This window comes from Tiliqua scincoides, chromosome 2, assembly GCF_035046505.1.
Source record: "Tiliqua scincoides isolate rTilSci1 chromosome 2, rTilSci1.hap2, whole genome shotgun sequence".
In the NCBI taxonomy this organism is placed as follows: Eukaryota; Metazoa; Chordata; class Lepidosauria; order Squamata; family Scincidae; genus Tiliqua; species Tiliqua scincoides.
In genome coordinates this window covers 162,216,875-162,232,731 of record NC_089822.1, presented here as the reverse complement: position 1 = coordinate 162,232,731, position 15,857 = coordinate 162,216,875, and the positions used below count along the sequence as shown (strand labels likewise).

Below are 15,857 nucleotides of genomic sequence, written 5' to 3'. Positions count from 1 at the left end.
TTTAAATTTTATAGCATATGTTAATGTAACTATGCTCTTGTTAGTTTAAAGTTAGGTGTAAACGCTGTATACTTTCATTTCAATTGAAATAAAATGCCAGGAGCTACTGTAACTAAAACAGTATCTTTAATCCGTGGTGATCCATTTCAGTATATATAAATAAGGATAAATACCCCAGTAAAGTAAGCCCATTAGAAAACTACTACAGCTTCTAATAATAATAATAATACCAAAAAAATGTGAGAGAAGATTGATTGTCCTGGAAATAACATCTTTGGTCTATATAGCTTCAGGACATGGCTTGCTTTCATATGGATATCAAAGTAGCACAGAATGTGTTTGCTGAAGTTAATTGTCCTTTCTTACTTCCATGTGCTTTCAGAATGGCCAAGAGAAATTTATTTATTTATTTTTCATATTTTTGTACCCCCCTTCCTCCAAAGAGCTCAGGGTGGTGTACACAGCTGCTCCCCTCCTTTTGTCCTCACAACAACCCTGTGAGGTAGGTGAGGCTGAGAGAAAGTGACTGGCCCAAGGTCACCCAGGAAGCTTCATGGCTGAGGGGGGATTTGAACTTGGATCTTCCAGGTCTGAGTCCACCTCCCAAACCACTACACCACCCTGGCTCTCAGGCCAGGAGTGCCCTGAGTGGCATCATTAAGCAGGAAGTGACCAGAAATAAGTACCTTTGTTCTGATCTAGCAACTCATTATCTGTAAATGACAGAAAAGAAAATACGCTCTGTTTCCCCGTCTCCACAGCCACCATCCTGTTCCTTCAATCCGGAAGTGAAATCATGACGTTGCATAATGTCACGACATCACCACCCCTGGCGGTTGGGGGGGGGTGTCTGCTGTGCCACTGCATGGTTTCAAGGAATCCATCAAAAGTTTTACATATGAAACTCTACTTTGAGTTTTATAGACTACAGAAGATGGCACATTTGCATGAATTGACCTAAGTGCTGGAACTCTTTCACTTTCATTGATTGGGTGCCTTTCAATTTCTTTCATTTGATATGTAAAATGGAGAGATTCCAGGCAAGTGGTAAGAAACTGCCTGACTTTTCTTCCAGGCTGTTGTTTTGATGCGAATATTTAGGGAAAAATAAAGCTGAGTCTGTCCTGTTGGCTACTGGGAAGATATACCATCTCAGATTTTGCCTTCAGAATAGCTTAACCCCTTTCTCCATCCTTGGGTAGAAGGGACACATGAAATATTTGGCAGTGTACAAAAGTGTAGTGCAGGGGCAAGATCCTGTGTCTCATGATGACACATGAGAAGCGAGGTAAGAAATTGGAGTGTACAAAGGGAGAAGGGAACATGCGAGTCTCAGGCTCAGTCACAAAGGCCACGTTTGAACCAAGGACAGTCTCTATTAATAGGGGTAAGTCAGCGTGAGTTGAAACCTAAGCAAAGCATTCTTTATCCTTCCCAACAAGTTTGAATAGTAACATAGGTATTAGCAGTCTTTCCCTTACTATGCCCCCTTGCTATTTGCACCAAGACCCAGTCAAAATGGTCTTTAACTCCCTCCCCAAATTAAGAAGTCCTTGGACTGCATCCAGGGCCTCTGCTTGCTATCCTTATTCTGGATTCTTCTGCTGCTTCCATGTACTTGCTATCTAAAAGTCAGAAGCAAATGTTTGTAAAAGGCAGTACATTGGGTTATATGGACCATTATCTGAGACAGGAATTTTCTTAGCAATTCACAGCTTAGTTTGGACATGCTGAACTATTAGGGTATTGCATACATGGGGCATGATTGGTGGTGATTCTTATATGGTTGCATTCTTCTGCTGTGTAATTACAGCATAGGAACACTTCGTGAGAGAGTGTAAATAATTTTTTCACTGCATGTAATCTTGCATCCAGTCCTTCATCTGAGACTTCTGGGTCCCTAGCAGATGCCTAAAACATACCATGATGCAACTCTGTGGCTAGGACCCATTGTGGTTAAAGAACCATCCATATTTTTTATTTATCTAATTTGATTTATATGCCAGTGTTTCCCCAGACTTGAAACAATCACTGCGTTTTTTTTCACATTCTAACCCTATCCTGAGAACTATGAATGAACACTCTCATTCTGCTCTGAATGAAAAAAAGTTTGTCTGTTGTGTGCAACAGTTGGAATTCATATACCTTAACAGGCATTGCTTATTTTGAGAAAATATGGGGGGAAAGTCATGAATTCATTTCTCTATCATCTTTGAAACCTAAAGAAAGTGATAGAGTTGTCCTCTCTTTTAATCTTCAAGCTTCTTTGTATGTTAATGACTGTGGCACTGAGGGCTGTTAATTTCAAAGGAGTTCAGCACCCACAGTTGAGGGTCAACATTTCAAAAGGCTTTGGTTCCCTTTAGCACATCAAAGAGAGTGGGCAGGATTTCAAAGAAGCTCCATGTCTAATGTTGTCTACTGAGTATATCCCTATTTATATATGGGTGAGAACATCTAACAATCTGCTGTTTATTTAGGTATTTGCTGTCTGTTCCTGACAAGTGTTAATTCTGTCTTTTAGGCACTGTTTTAAATAGTATTGGGGCCCAATCCTATCCAACTTTCCAGCACTGATGCTGTCATGCCAATGGGGCATGCACTGCATTCTGTGGTGTGGGGAGCAGTCACAGAGACTGCCTCAAAATAAGGGAATTTTTGTTCCCTTACCTCGGGCTTCATTCTGGTTGCATCAGTGCTGATAAGTTGGATAGGATTGGGTCCTTAGATATGTGGATTTGGGAAGCAGGTACATTATCATTTCATGGATCTCAGGCCATTGTCCTAACGTGTTTCTTAAGACAGCTTCAGGTGTGAGATTGTTGTACTCGTCGTGCTATTAAAGTACAGAATGAGTGTTGGGTTGGATGTGTACGGATGTGCTTTTTGGGGTGATGGGGTCATTGTCATTAGAGAAATATGCCTAAATACAGATTTGATCCTTTCCTGACTCTGGCTCACAAATATTTCCCAAGTTTTGGAAAATACATGTACTTCACATGTATATTTTGTACTTGGGTTTGGTACCAGACATACACATACACACGTGTGTGTGTGTATATGTATATATATCCTGCCTTTCCCATTCCAAAGCAAATGTCCAAGGTGGCTTACACTGCACATTTAATTTTGGAGCTTTGTATCACAACAATGAGTAAACATGTTAAACCCAAGAAGAATAACAACAAAAAAAACCAACACACATTGTTGAGGAATTGCGGGGGACGGACGATGACAAATTAGTCCAAGGAGTTAGTCAAGCCATTGCACTATGACAAATGTGCAGAGGGCAAGCACCTACCCATCACCCAAATGGGTTACCCATATATTAACTATAAAGCTGTCTTCTTTGAAATGGCTCTTGGATGATGTTGCTCATATAATACATGAGGTTATGTGATAACTTGAAATGTTTGGCTAATGCATTGTGATTTGGAAGATTCTTGGGCTACAATCCTGTGTGCGCCTTTGTCCAGGGGCTGAATGTCATTTCCGCTCGACTCAGTTTAGATAGGCTTTCATTGTGTAAGATGGTATTGCAAATTGGTATGTAGTTGGCATATACTATTTTTACCTAGTTTGTAGAAAAAGGCAGTGTCAGAACCAGGGTGACAAAGTCCAGCCCTGGCCTGACCACCCTCAAACCCAGAGTTATCTCTGGGTACTGGGGCATCAGAGGTTAATCAGGTGAGCCCTCTGATGGCTTTTGGTACTGAACCAGCATCCTGCATGGCTGACCCCTGATGCCACTGCTAGATCCAGAAGGGGCAATAGAGTTATTGAGCTTTACATAGTACTGTTGGTTCATGGAAATTTATTGTAACAGCACATTTTAAAATAACTTACATGAATTTTTTTTATTGTTTTTATCTAATTATTTGTCACCTGCCTATGTAATTATCTGATCTGCTTGGCTGAGATTTTTTTAAATGCACTATCGCAATGCTTCCCAAACCTTTTAACGTGGGGACCCACTTTTTAAAATGGCAATCTATCACAACCAGAATTAAAAAAGAGAACTAGAAATAAATTTTATTAATTAATAACAAATTATTACAAGGGTTGCCCAGAAAGTAATGCACCACATTTTTTTTTCTTCAACAATTATTTATTGAACACAATGAAACTTACACACAAGAAAGAATGATGTTTCTTCTACACTCCCTATTTTTCCACGTAATCTCCGTCCAGTTCTATGGCCTTCCTCCAGCGAGACACAAGGGCATGTATGCCCTGTCGGTACCACTCCTTGTTCTGGTCACGAAGCCATTTCTGCACTGTGCAAATCACCTCTTTGTCATCCTCAAAATGTCTTCCGCGAATGGCATCCTTTAATGGCCCAAACAAGTGGAAGTCTGAGGGAGCTAGGTCAGGGCTGTAGGGTGGATGGGGTAACACAGTCCAACCCTGTTTAGTGATGTGTTCCGAAGTCCTCAAACCTGTGTGAGGCCGAGCATTATCATGTTGAATCAAACATTCACCTGGGTTGTTATGGTGCCGAAGTCGCTGGAAGCGCTTCTTGAGTTTGGTTAATGTCTTCACATAAGCTTCAGAATTAATGGTGCTGCCTCTTGGCATCACATCAATGAGTATGACGCCCTCACAGTCCCAAAACACAGTGATCATGACCTTACCGGCCGAAGCAGTTGCTTTGAATTTTTTCTTCTGTGGAGATTGAGGATGACGCCATTCCATCGACTGTCGTTTTGTTTCGGGCTCAAAATGGTGAACCCAGGTTTCATCACCTGTCACAATCCTGGACAAGGATGCTTCCCCCTCATCTTCAAAATGTTTCAGCAACTCAGAAGAAATGTTTTTTCTGAGAGATTTGTGGTCCACCATAAGACAGCGCGGAACTCATCGTGCACACACTTTTGAGTAATCAAGAGCACAGATGATTGCATCCACACTTCCTTTGCTGATTGACAGCTTCAGTGCCAACTGCCTAGTCATTATGCGTTGGTCCTCGCGAATGAGCACATCAGCAGGCTGCGTCTTGTCAGGTGTGACAGCCGTGGATGGCTGCCCCAAACACTGCAAATCTTGGAGCTCTGCCGAACCGCCTTCTAATGGCCTCACCCTCTGTGCCCAGTGACTAACCGTACTTCTGTCGACTGCAGATTCTCCATAAACTGTACACAAACATTTGTGAATGTTCCCAACAGTTTCTTTCTCCGCAGTGAGAAATTCAGTGACGACACGCTGCTTGTAACGTACATCACTTACAGACGCCATTTCGAAACACTGCTGCAGCTACACTATCTGTCTGAAGAAACCAAAAATTTGTGTGCGCACTCCTGAAAATTCAAAGAATGTATATATAAAGTTTCGCATTCGTACCATTACTGTAGGCTGAGAAAAAAAATGTGGTGCATTACTTTCTGGGTGACCCTCGTACTAGAGAAAATAAGAAAATGTGACATTTTAATTTGGGGGTATTACCTCAGGTTATCGTTTCAGCTAATGATTTTCTTCTGCAAACCAGGCAAGGGTGCTTGCAAAGTTAAAAAAAAAAATTGAGAAACTTATCACAACCCACCAAAAATGGACTTGTGACCTACTGGTGGGTCCCAACCCACAGTTTGGGAAACACTCACTAACAAAATGTGAGGGTTAGACTGTTACCTAGTGTGATTTTCATTGTATACACCCTACATGTAGACCACAGCTGCGGTACAAGGACATCTGCAAGAGGGATCTGAAGGCCTTAGGAGTGGACTTCAACAGGTGGGAAACCCTGGCCTCTGAGCGGTCTGCTTGGAGGCAGGCTGTGCAGCATGGCCTTTCCCAGTTTGAAGAAACATTTGGCCAACAGACCAAGGCAAAGAGGCAAAGAAGGAAGGCCCACAGCCAGGGAGACAGACCAGGGGCACACTACACTTGCTCCCAGTGTGGAAGGGATTGTCACTCCGGAATTGGCCTTTTCAGCCACACTAGATGCTGTTCCAGAACCACCATCCAGAGCGTGATACCATAGTCTTTCGAGACTGAAGGTTGCCAACACAGACTCAGAGTGGCATCAGAGGTTGCCAAGTTGGCCAGTGGCCATAGGCCCGTCAGAGAGGGTTGATCTGGTTAGGGCAACCCCTAAACTCTTAGTACCAGTGGCTGTGATAGTGCCCACTGTATCATGGAGGGTCCATTGTAGGGCTTTGCCCTGAACCTCCTAGCAACATGGTACCAGTACTGTCTGCACTGACTCCATTTAGTAGGGGAGCTTAACCAATGTTGGTTGTTGTTTCTCTGGATGTACCTCTTGACCTGCTTCCTGTTGATCTCTCTTTGGCATGCAGTCTTGGTTTGGTTCTGCAAAAATAATGTTAAGGAAGAAGCACCCGTGCAAAACAAAGGGTACTTGTAATGGGTGTGGGCAGTGCTATTTAGTTAACATTCCCCCATATCTGCATTCCCCTTATCTGCCGGGGCCTCTCGGAAAGGAACCCCCACAGATACTGGGGCCCACCTGTACTTCAAAGAGATGGGTTCTGAGTAAAAGTATCTCATACTGCATATCTTGCTATATAAAATCCACAGCCAATCTGTTCATGACATCAACAGTGTGAATCACATCTGGTGGCAGGAGGAGCAGAAATCTTGGGGTGCCCTTTATTCCGCCTACCCCAGCCCTCATCACAATGAGCTGCATCATCCCACTTCTCTACCCATTCATCTCACTCCCTCTTTGGGTGCTCACTTCTAGCTTTGTGGAAAAGGATTGTGTGGGAAGGACTGAGATAAGGGGCTGGATTTGTCTATTTTTTGGGGGGGGGGGTCATGTGGCAGGTTGAGGCCACATTGGGTGGCAGATCATGTTGGCCCATCCCTAATAAAATTTTTGTTGGGTCTTGCATGTGGTTTACCAGAGTTGGTCAGAATCCTAACCAGAGCCCTTTGGTTAGGCAGAATTGATCAGAACCCTAACCAACTGTGGTTTGGGACTCTCCACTGATGTCTGTGGGAATATTTTCCTTTATGCCACTTTTTTGTTTGTATTATTGCAGGGGGCAGGGACAAGTCCTGGGGAAACATAGGATTCCTTCAAAGATTTGTTTCTCCTCTTGTGATGGTAGTAGCCTACTATTGTAAAGGATTCTGCCCACAGTCGTACAAGGGTATTAAAGAAGCAGTGTACATGTTGCTGTGTACATTTGCTATGTTGGCATTTCTTTGGATCCAGCGGTGCAGGGTGATTTAGAAGTGATCTTATTGGTGATCCAGGAGGCCTAAATTAGTATTAGGATAGCACTCAAAAGTAAATCCTGAGTTTTGTAGAAAAGAATAAAAGGGTTGGGTTATATTGAAAGATTGCTGTTATCTTCCCGGCTGATTTTTAATTGCCACTTCATATATTTTCTTAAATTCCCTCCAGTGTTTGTTTCTTGCTTCTAACAGGAAATCAAATATTGATTTTTTGCATACTTACTCAGAGAATGAATTTATGCAGGAGATTTGCTTTGAGAGTAATAATTCATAAGTTAGAAACTCCCATGATGTAGTGATTTCATTTTAAATGGTCCTTTAGTTTTTGGTTGACGCTATATTGAAAGTAAGGAAAGAACAATAATCCAAATCACTTTGGGTTGACTTTGGTTTATATTCTGCTGTGATGTTTGAAAAATAGGTTTCATTTTATTCCCCTTAAGAGCAAGAGGAGTGAGATCTTTGGGTTTCTTCATATTCATTTCTGAATTGCAAAATGGGATGACAATTTTTTCTATTCATGGGCTCATTTCGCATGAGCCAATTATTAAGTTAAAGGCAGAGCTTCTCAGACTGGGTTTTTGTGATGCCCCAGCTTGAGGAACTCTGTTTTTGCCTCTTTAAGGGGCAGGGAGGAGGGGAATACAGTGACACGATCCCCAGGATCATGCTGCTGCCAGGGGTGACAGTGGCCTCATTTTACTTACCAGCATCAGCCTCCCAAGATGCAAGGAGCTCCACGGAAGCCCCTGCAAGGCCCCCCAAACCTCAGAAAATCTAAAAATAAAGATTGAAACCCACGCCCAGTTTTGCGATCCTGGAGATTGAGTCACCGTATGCCCCCCTCCCCCAGAAACAGTTACTGAGGCTCCCAAACTCCTGGAGAATTTGGGAACCACTGAGTTAAAGATGAAGGGTGGACTTGGACATTTCTGAGTATCCAGCTCTAACATTTTCAGATACAGGTTATAAATAGTGACGTGTGTGGGGGGGGGGGGTTTCTCCCAGGTGCTAGTACAGTACATTTTTCTTATACAGTGTTCACAGATACACATTTATTGCTGTAAATGGTGATCAACAAAACAACCACATCATTCCATCTGGGCACATTTTAAACCAGTTTAAGTATATGGCTGCAGCTTGGGTAGATATGTTTTAAAATATTTACAGGGTGGTCCCTGTTTCTGTGGATCCCGTATATGCGAATTCACTTATCCATCCATGCCGCATCCCCCCACACCCCCTCTGGAGGTGTGAGGAGCTCTTCTCTCTCCGCCTCCAGAGGGTCCTCTGAACCCAGCAGAGGCTATAGACGGATGTCTGTGATCTCTGCTGGGCTCAGAGTGAGCTTTACAATGAAAAAACATCACTTCCGGTTTAATTCCTTTACAAGGCATTGGGAGGCCTGATGAAGCCCCAGAGGGGCTGTTAGTTGTATTGGTGATACTTCAAGGATCTGGACATAGTTAAAAAATTATTGCTTTCCTTTGCTGCTTTCAGGATCTGACTGGACACTGGGAGGGAACCATTAAGACAGTGTTATTCAAACTGTGAGGCGCAGCTCTTTAGGGAGGCGCAGGATGTCCTCTCCCGGCGATACAATCACACCCCTGGGCAGAATAGGAGCCTGTCTTCTGCCCGTCATCTGTGCTTTCTTTTAAAGCAGAAGAAACAGGAGTTGCTCAGCTGCAAGAGTGGCTGCCGCCGCCCCGCCCTCTTCTCCCTCCACTCCGAGGCTGCCGCCTTCTGTGTTCACTGCATGTTGTTTCCAAAGCTCTTGGACTCCAATCCCCATCTGGCAAGTACTGAGCATGCTCAGCTTGCAGTCCTTAACCCTCGCTGATCCTTGTCTGGTTGGTTCCTAGTTCCCAGCCTGGGATCGCTTCTCATCAAAGTGAAATAAGCAGCGCATCCTGGGGCATTCCGTGTACAAATGCTTTTATGCGAATGCCCGAAGTCTACGAGCAAAGGTGGGAGAACTGGAATGTCTGGTGACAAGGGAAAATATTGACATAGTGGGCATAACGGAAACCTGGTGGAATGCGGATAATCAGTGGGATACCGCAATCCCGGGCTATAAACTCTACAGGAGGGACAGGCAGGGGCGTGTTGGAGGTGGGGTGGCCCTTTATGTTAAGGAAGGGATAGAATCCAGCAAAGTAGAGATTGAAGGTGGGTCCGACTCCACCGTAGAATCTCTGTGGGTTAAATTACCAGGCTTGTGCAGCGATGTAATACTGGGGGCATGCTATCGTCCTCCAGACCAGAAATCGGATGGGGACCTTGAAATGAGGAAACAGATCAGGGAGGTGACAAGGAGGGACAGGGTTGTAATCATGGGGGACTTCAATTATCCTCATATTGACTGGGTCAATTTGTGTTCTGGTCACGATAAGGAAACCGGATTTCTTGACGTGCTAAATGACTGTGGCTTAGATCAGCTAGTCACGGAGCCCACCAGAGGACAGGTGACTCTGGATTTAATATTGTGCGGTACGCAGGACCTGGTTAGAGATGTAAACGTTACTGAGCCATTGGGGAACAGTGATCATGCTGCGATCCGTTTTGACGTGCACGTTGGGGGAAGAATACCAGGCAAATCTTTCACAAAAACCCTTGACTTCCGACGGGCGGACTTCCCTCAAATGAGGAGGCTGGTTAGAAGGAGGTTGAAAGGGAGGGTAAAAAGAGTCCAATCTCTCCAGAGTGCATGGAGGCTGCTTAAAACAACAGTAATAGAGGCCCAGCAGAGGTGTATACCGCAAAGAAAGAAGGGTTCCACTAAATCCAGGAGGGTGCCCGCATGGCTAACCAGCCAAGTTAGAGAGGCTGTGAAGGGCAAGGAAGCTTCCTTCCGTAAATGGAAGTCTTGCCCTAATGAGGAGAATAAAAAGGAACATAAACTGTGGCAAAAGAAATGTAAGAAGGTGATACTGGAGGCCAAGCGAGACTATGAGGAACGCATGGCCAGCAACATTAAGGGGAATAATAAAAGCTTCTTCAAATATGTTAGCAGGAAACCCGCCAGAGAAGCGGTTGGCCCTCTGGATGGTGAGGGAGGGAAAGGGGAGATAAAAGGAGACTTAGAGATGGCAGAGAAATTAAATGAGTTATTTGCATCTGTCTTCACGGCAGAAGAACTCGGGCAGATACCGCTGCCCGAACGGCCCCTCCTGACCGAGGAGTTAAGTCAGATAGAGGTTAAAAGAGAAGATGTTTCAGACCTCATTGATAAATTAAAGATCAATAAGTCACCGGGCCCTGATGGCATCCACCCAAGGGTTATTAAGGAATTGAAGAATGAAGTTGCAGATCTCTTGACTAAGGTATGCAGCTTGTCCCTCAAAACGGCCACGGTGCCAGAAGATTGGAGGATAGCAAATGTCACGCCTATTTTTAAAAAGGGAAAGAGGGGGGACCCGGGAAACTATAGGCCGGTTAGCCTAACATCCATACCGGGTAAGATGGTGGAATGCCTCATCAAAGATAGGATCTCAAAACACGTAGACGAACAGGCCTTGCTGAGGGAGAGTCAGCATGGCTTCTGTAAGGGTAAGTCTTGCCTCACGAACCTTATAGAATTCTTTGAAAAGGTCAACAGGCATGTGGATGCGGGAGAACCCGTGGACATTATATATCTGGACTTTCAGAAGGCGTTTGACACGGTCCCTCACCAAAGGCTACTGAAAAAACTCCACAGTCAGGGAATTAGAGGACAGGTCCTCTCATGGATTGAGAACTGGTTGGAGGCCAGGAAGCAGAGAGTGGGTGTCAATGGGCAATTTTCACAATGGAGAGAGGAGAAAAGCGGTGTGCCCCAAGGATCTGTCCTGGGACCGGTGCTTTTCAACCTCTTCATAAATGACCTGGAGACAGGGTTGAGCAGTGAAGTGGCTAAGTTTGCAGACGACACCAAACTTTTCTGAGTGGTGAAGACCAGAAGTGATTGTGAGGAGCTCCAGCAAGATCTCTCCAGACTGGCAGAATGGGCAGCAAAATGGCAGATGCGCTTCAATGTCAGTAAGTGTAAAGTCATGCACATTGGGGCAAAAAATCAAAACTTTAGATATAGGCTGATGGGTTCTGAGCTGTCTGTGACGGATCAGGAGAGAGAACCTGGGGTGGTGGTGGACAGGTCGATGAAAGTGTCGACCCAACATGTGGCGGCAGTGAAAAAGGCCAATTCTATGCTTGGGATCATTAGGAAGGGTATTGAGAACAAAACTGCTAGTATTATAATGCCGTTGTACAAATCGATGGTAAGGCCACACCTGGAGTATTGTGTCCAGTTCTGGTCACCGCATCTCAAAAAAGACATAGTGGAAATGGAAAAGGTGCGAAAGAGAGCGACTAAGATGATTACGGGGCTGGGGCACCTTCCTTATGAGGAAAGGCTACAGTGTTTGGGCCTCTTCAACCTAGAAAAGAGACGCCTGAGGGGGGACATGATTGAGACATACAAAATTATACAGGGGATGGACAGAGTGGATAGGAGATGCTCTTTACACTCTCACATAATACCAGAACCAGGGGACATCCACTAAAATTGAGTGTTGGGCGGGTTAGGACAGACAAAAGAAAATATTTCTTTACTCAGCGTGTGGTCGGTCTGTGGAACTCCTTGCCACAGGATGTGGTGATGGCGTCTAGCCTAGACGCCTTTAAAAGGGAATTGGACAAGTTTCTGGAGGAAAAATCCATTACGGGGTACAAGCCATGATGTGTATGCGCAACCTCCTGATTTTAGAAATGGGTTATGTCAGAATGCCAGATGCAAGGGAGGGCACCAGGATGAGGTCTCTTGTTATCTGGTGTGCTCCCTGGGGCATTTGGTGGGCCACTGTGAGATACAGGAAGCTGGACTAGATGGGCCTATGGCCTGATCCAGTGGGGCTGTTCTTATGTTCTTAAATCTCTCTTTTCAACCCCCTCCGTCTTCTACTCCCCCCTTTCGATCTCCAAACCTTCCTGCTTTCCTCCCCCTCCCCAGATAAAACGCTTCCTATTTTACCAGTCACCAGGGGTCTTAAAGTTGCTTCCATGCAGTTGGCAAAGGGGGGGGGGGGCAGAGACAAGCACACACTTTACTTTGCCAGGAGCAGAAAGAGGGTACTGTTTTTAAAGTGATTTATTAATCTTGTTGTTTAATTAGAGGCTGTATTTTTAAAGTGATGAATCTTGCTATTTGAAGGGAACACTTATCAGCCATTGATGAAGTGATTGCCAGTCCAATCCTATCCACACTTTCCTGGGAGTAAGCCCCATTGACTCTAATGGGAGTTACTTCTGAGTAGACATGCATAGGCTTTAGCTGTGCATCTCCTAGTATAGGAGACAAATCAGCTTCCTAACCAAACCCTTCTCAGCTCTGAATATATTTTCATGGTCTATTTTTGTTTTCCCCACCAGCTGCTGGAAAAATTTGATTTCATTAAATTAATAAAGGGTTCAATCCTATCCAAGGAGAATGGGAGAAATGGCTAGTTGGATTGGGTTCCTCAGGGGTGTGTGTGTGTAATGTTGGTCAGACTGGTTGTTCACAAAGTTCATTTGATAAAACAATTCTGTTGGTATGCTTACAAAGTTAAAAAAAAAAGAGTCTTCCTGGACCTCCTACAAAAATCTACCTACTCCAGCATCCTGTTTCCAACAGTGATCAGCAGCTTATAATTTATAAAGCATGTATATTGCTGTGTATTAATATATTTTTAATATCTGCATTTAATTAATGATATGATTAATATAATTTTAATATATATTTAATATTTAATATTTTATAATGAATATAATATTATAATATATTTAATATATTTAATATACTTAATATTTCTGGCCACTTTCTGTTTAATGATGTCACTTCCAGCCCTCAGGAACATGATGGGGAGTCATGGCCAACAGCTACAGGGGTCAAGGGAGCCACTGGCTGGAAAAGTTTGAGTACCATTGCATTAAGACATTCTGCTTTAATTGGAAAGCTGGTCATAAGAAAGCTAATACTAACACTGTTCTGTCACCTCCTGGCAGCTGTTCATTAATTTATATTTGTGTAGCTTTAGCCGGGTCAGTCTGCTTTGTGTACAGAAGCTGAGCTCTCTTATCTTTTATGTTATGGAATGCCTTTCAGTCAGACAAGATTGTGTTTGCCCAGCACTTCACATCTTTTTTCACCTACTCGGTTGAATTTGCCCGCATACAATTCGTCGTGTGCATAAGGCTTATTTTTTAACCCCATGAAATGAAAGAAAGGTAGTCTGTCTTGCTTAATATGTACAAGCAAATCTCTGTGTAATGCCCTCTTCTTAAGTGCAAATAACCCACCTACAATTAGTTTAGGATGGACCATGTTTCCAACCAGCTTTAAAATATTGCTTCTCCCAAATTCTGGATAATAGAGAGGTCTGCTTCTTTGAAATACTAGAAGGAGAATGAACTTAAATGTGTTGAAGTATTTAAAAAAAATAATGAACTGTGGTAGCATAGTCACACCTGTCTGGGAAATATTTTAACAGTTAGAAATGGCATGGAAATTTGCTTCATAAGGTGTGTCTGACACCAACATCCAGGCAATTGTTATTATTGGATACTTGATTTGACTTTTTCCCCCAGCTGACATTTTGTGTTGTAATGCAAATATGTAAGTAATCGTAAGAGCCTTTATGCAATCCAATTTGGCAATCCAAAATATATTTTGGACAACTTGTGACCCAGCCACGTGCTGTAGCTTGCCAAATGTTTGACAATCCCACTGTTTTTAAAGTCTCAGGCAGTGAGTGAAGAAAGAGGCTTATTGAGCTTCTGTCAAGCCATGGTGTATAGCGGTGTGAGCAACATTCTGCTTCATGGACCACAAATTGAGCATGCCTTATGTATACACATTTGCATTTTTAAAAATTTTTTAAAGGTACTTTGTGACTGACTGTGAACAAGACAGTAATATGTAAAACCAATGCTTGGAATTCAGAATGCACTAATATTAATGTTAATTTCTGGCACAGATAGAATCTGCCAGCTGCTCTAAAGAAATGACTTTCATATCCAAGCCTGAAAGAGGAAGGGTGCAGCAGGTGTGAAACATCAGTAACATTAGCCTGAGATCTCTTCTGCTTTCTTTGGATACATCATTACTGGGAACGGCCAAACTCCCTTGGAGGCCCTGCCAGCTACATAGCCTAGCAAAGTGGGGGAAGTATATCTGTGTATGCCATGCTAATGTTATCAGGTTGTAGTCCTGTCACAGCTGCTTGAATGAAAACATCTGAATCAAACAGTGTAGCACTTGTTTGAAGGTTTTCTTGGTTTCTAACATTACCAAAGTTCTGATGTCTTTTGTTTGCACAATTAGCTGATCCTGTATCAGCAAAGTCCTGGGTACTGAGAGCAACGGGAACTTGTATTCAATATTTAAATTTATTGCCTAATTGTCACCTCAGGACTGGGTCTGAGAATAGATTTGTTGAACTAGATCAGTCTCAAGTCCCACAGAAAGCATCCTAGTGATTAGAGCAGGGGTGCCTAAACCCTGGCCCAGGGGCCATTTGTGGCCCTCGGGGACTCTCAATCCAGCCCATGGGGAGCATCTAGTCGCCAATGAGCGTCTGGCCCTCTGGAGATTTGCTGGAGCCCGTACTGGCCCAATGTGACTACTCTCAGTGCAGGTGCTGACTGTTTGACCTCTCATGCGAGCTGTGGGCCAAGGGACTCCCTCCACTGCTTGCTGCTTTATGTCTGTGAAGCAGCAGTGGAAGGAAAGGAAAGGCCAACCTTGCTTTGCACAATAACTTTATAGCCCTTGAGCTATTGCGAAACCTTCATTCATTCATATAAGTTCCATCTCTAATATTCATTTATGTAAATTTATACAAATTTTAAATGTAAACTAATTTTTTTTTCTCAGCCAATGTCAGAATGATTATGTGGCCCTCCTGGAAAAAGTTTGGACACCCCTGGCTTAGAGGAGAAAAATCACATTTCAAACAGAGGGAGTAGAATTTCCAGGGCAAATAGCTGTATCTTGCCATATATAACTTTTGGTTTGGGGAGAGTTGGTAATATGATTCAATGTACATATAAAAGGTCAGTGTTAACTTCTTGTTATCATTCAGAGCAAAGAGTTTTCTTCAGACAACTCTGAAGTTCTTTCTGTTGGTTTTGTTAACTGCTACTGAAATGTCCTTATTTTTTTTCTTAGATTATAGGGTGCCAGGTTAGGAGAGAGCCAGCAGAGGCAACTGAGCGATACACTCGTTGGATCAATAATCTCACAAATGAGCAACTTGTAACTCAGGTATTTTTAGTGTTCCTCTTGATGTGCCAGAGGGCTCATTTTTCACCTGTATACTGTTTTATGTTAATTTGACTAAAGCATTTGGGAAATGCATGCATGATTGATGTAAATCCACTGGGTAACAGGATCTAGTACAAGTTATGTGTTTATTACTGACTTGAACAACACTTGAAGAAGGGAAAAAGAATTAAACTTGAATTCAAGGGGTATTTTCCATGTTTCTTGCTCCAAATTGTCTGTAGATTGACTTTTTAGTGGATTTTGTGCTATATACTCATTAGACTTCAAAAGCATTATGCTAGAGTTCATCATCTAGAAATATGTATCCCTTTGGCTTCTTTTACGAAGTGTTACACATGAGAAACAAGACAGT

At 43.2% G+C, this 15,857-nt stretch overlaps 1 protein-coding gene across 2 annotated transcripts in view; it reads left to right on the top strand.

Annotated features, from left to right (window-relative positions):
* The window catches only part of B3GNTL1 (UDP-GlcNAc:betaGal beta-1,3-N-acetylglucosaminyltransferase like 1), a 228,675-nt gene that overhangs the window by 40,325 nt on the left and 172,493 nt on the right, over positions 1-15,857 (top strand). For both annotated transcript variants that reach the window (XM_066618586.1, XM_066618585.1), the window contains exon 6: positions 15,389-15,484. In XM_066618586.1, the coding sequence (XP_066474683.1) occupies positions 15,389-15,484 (96 nt within the window). The remainder of the gene's footprint in view (positions 1-15,388; positions 15,485-15,857) is intronic.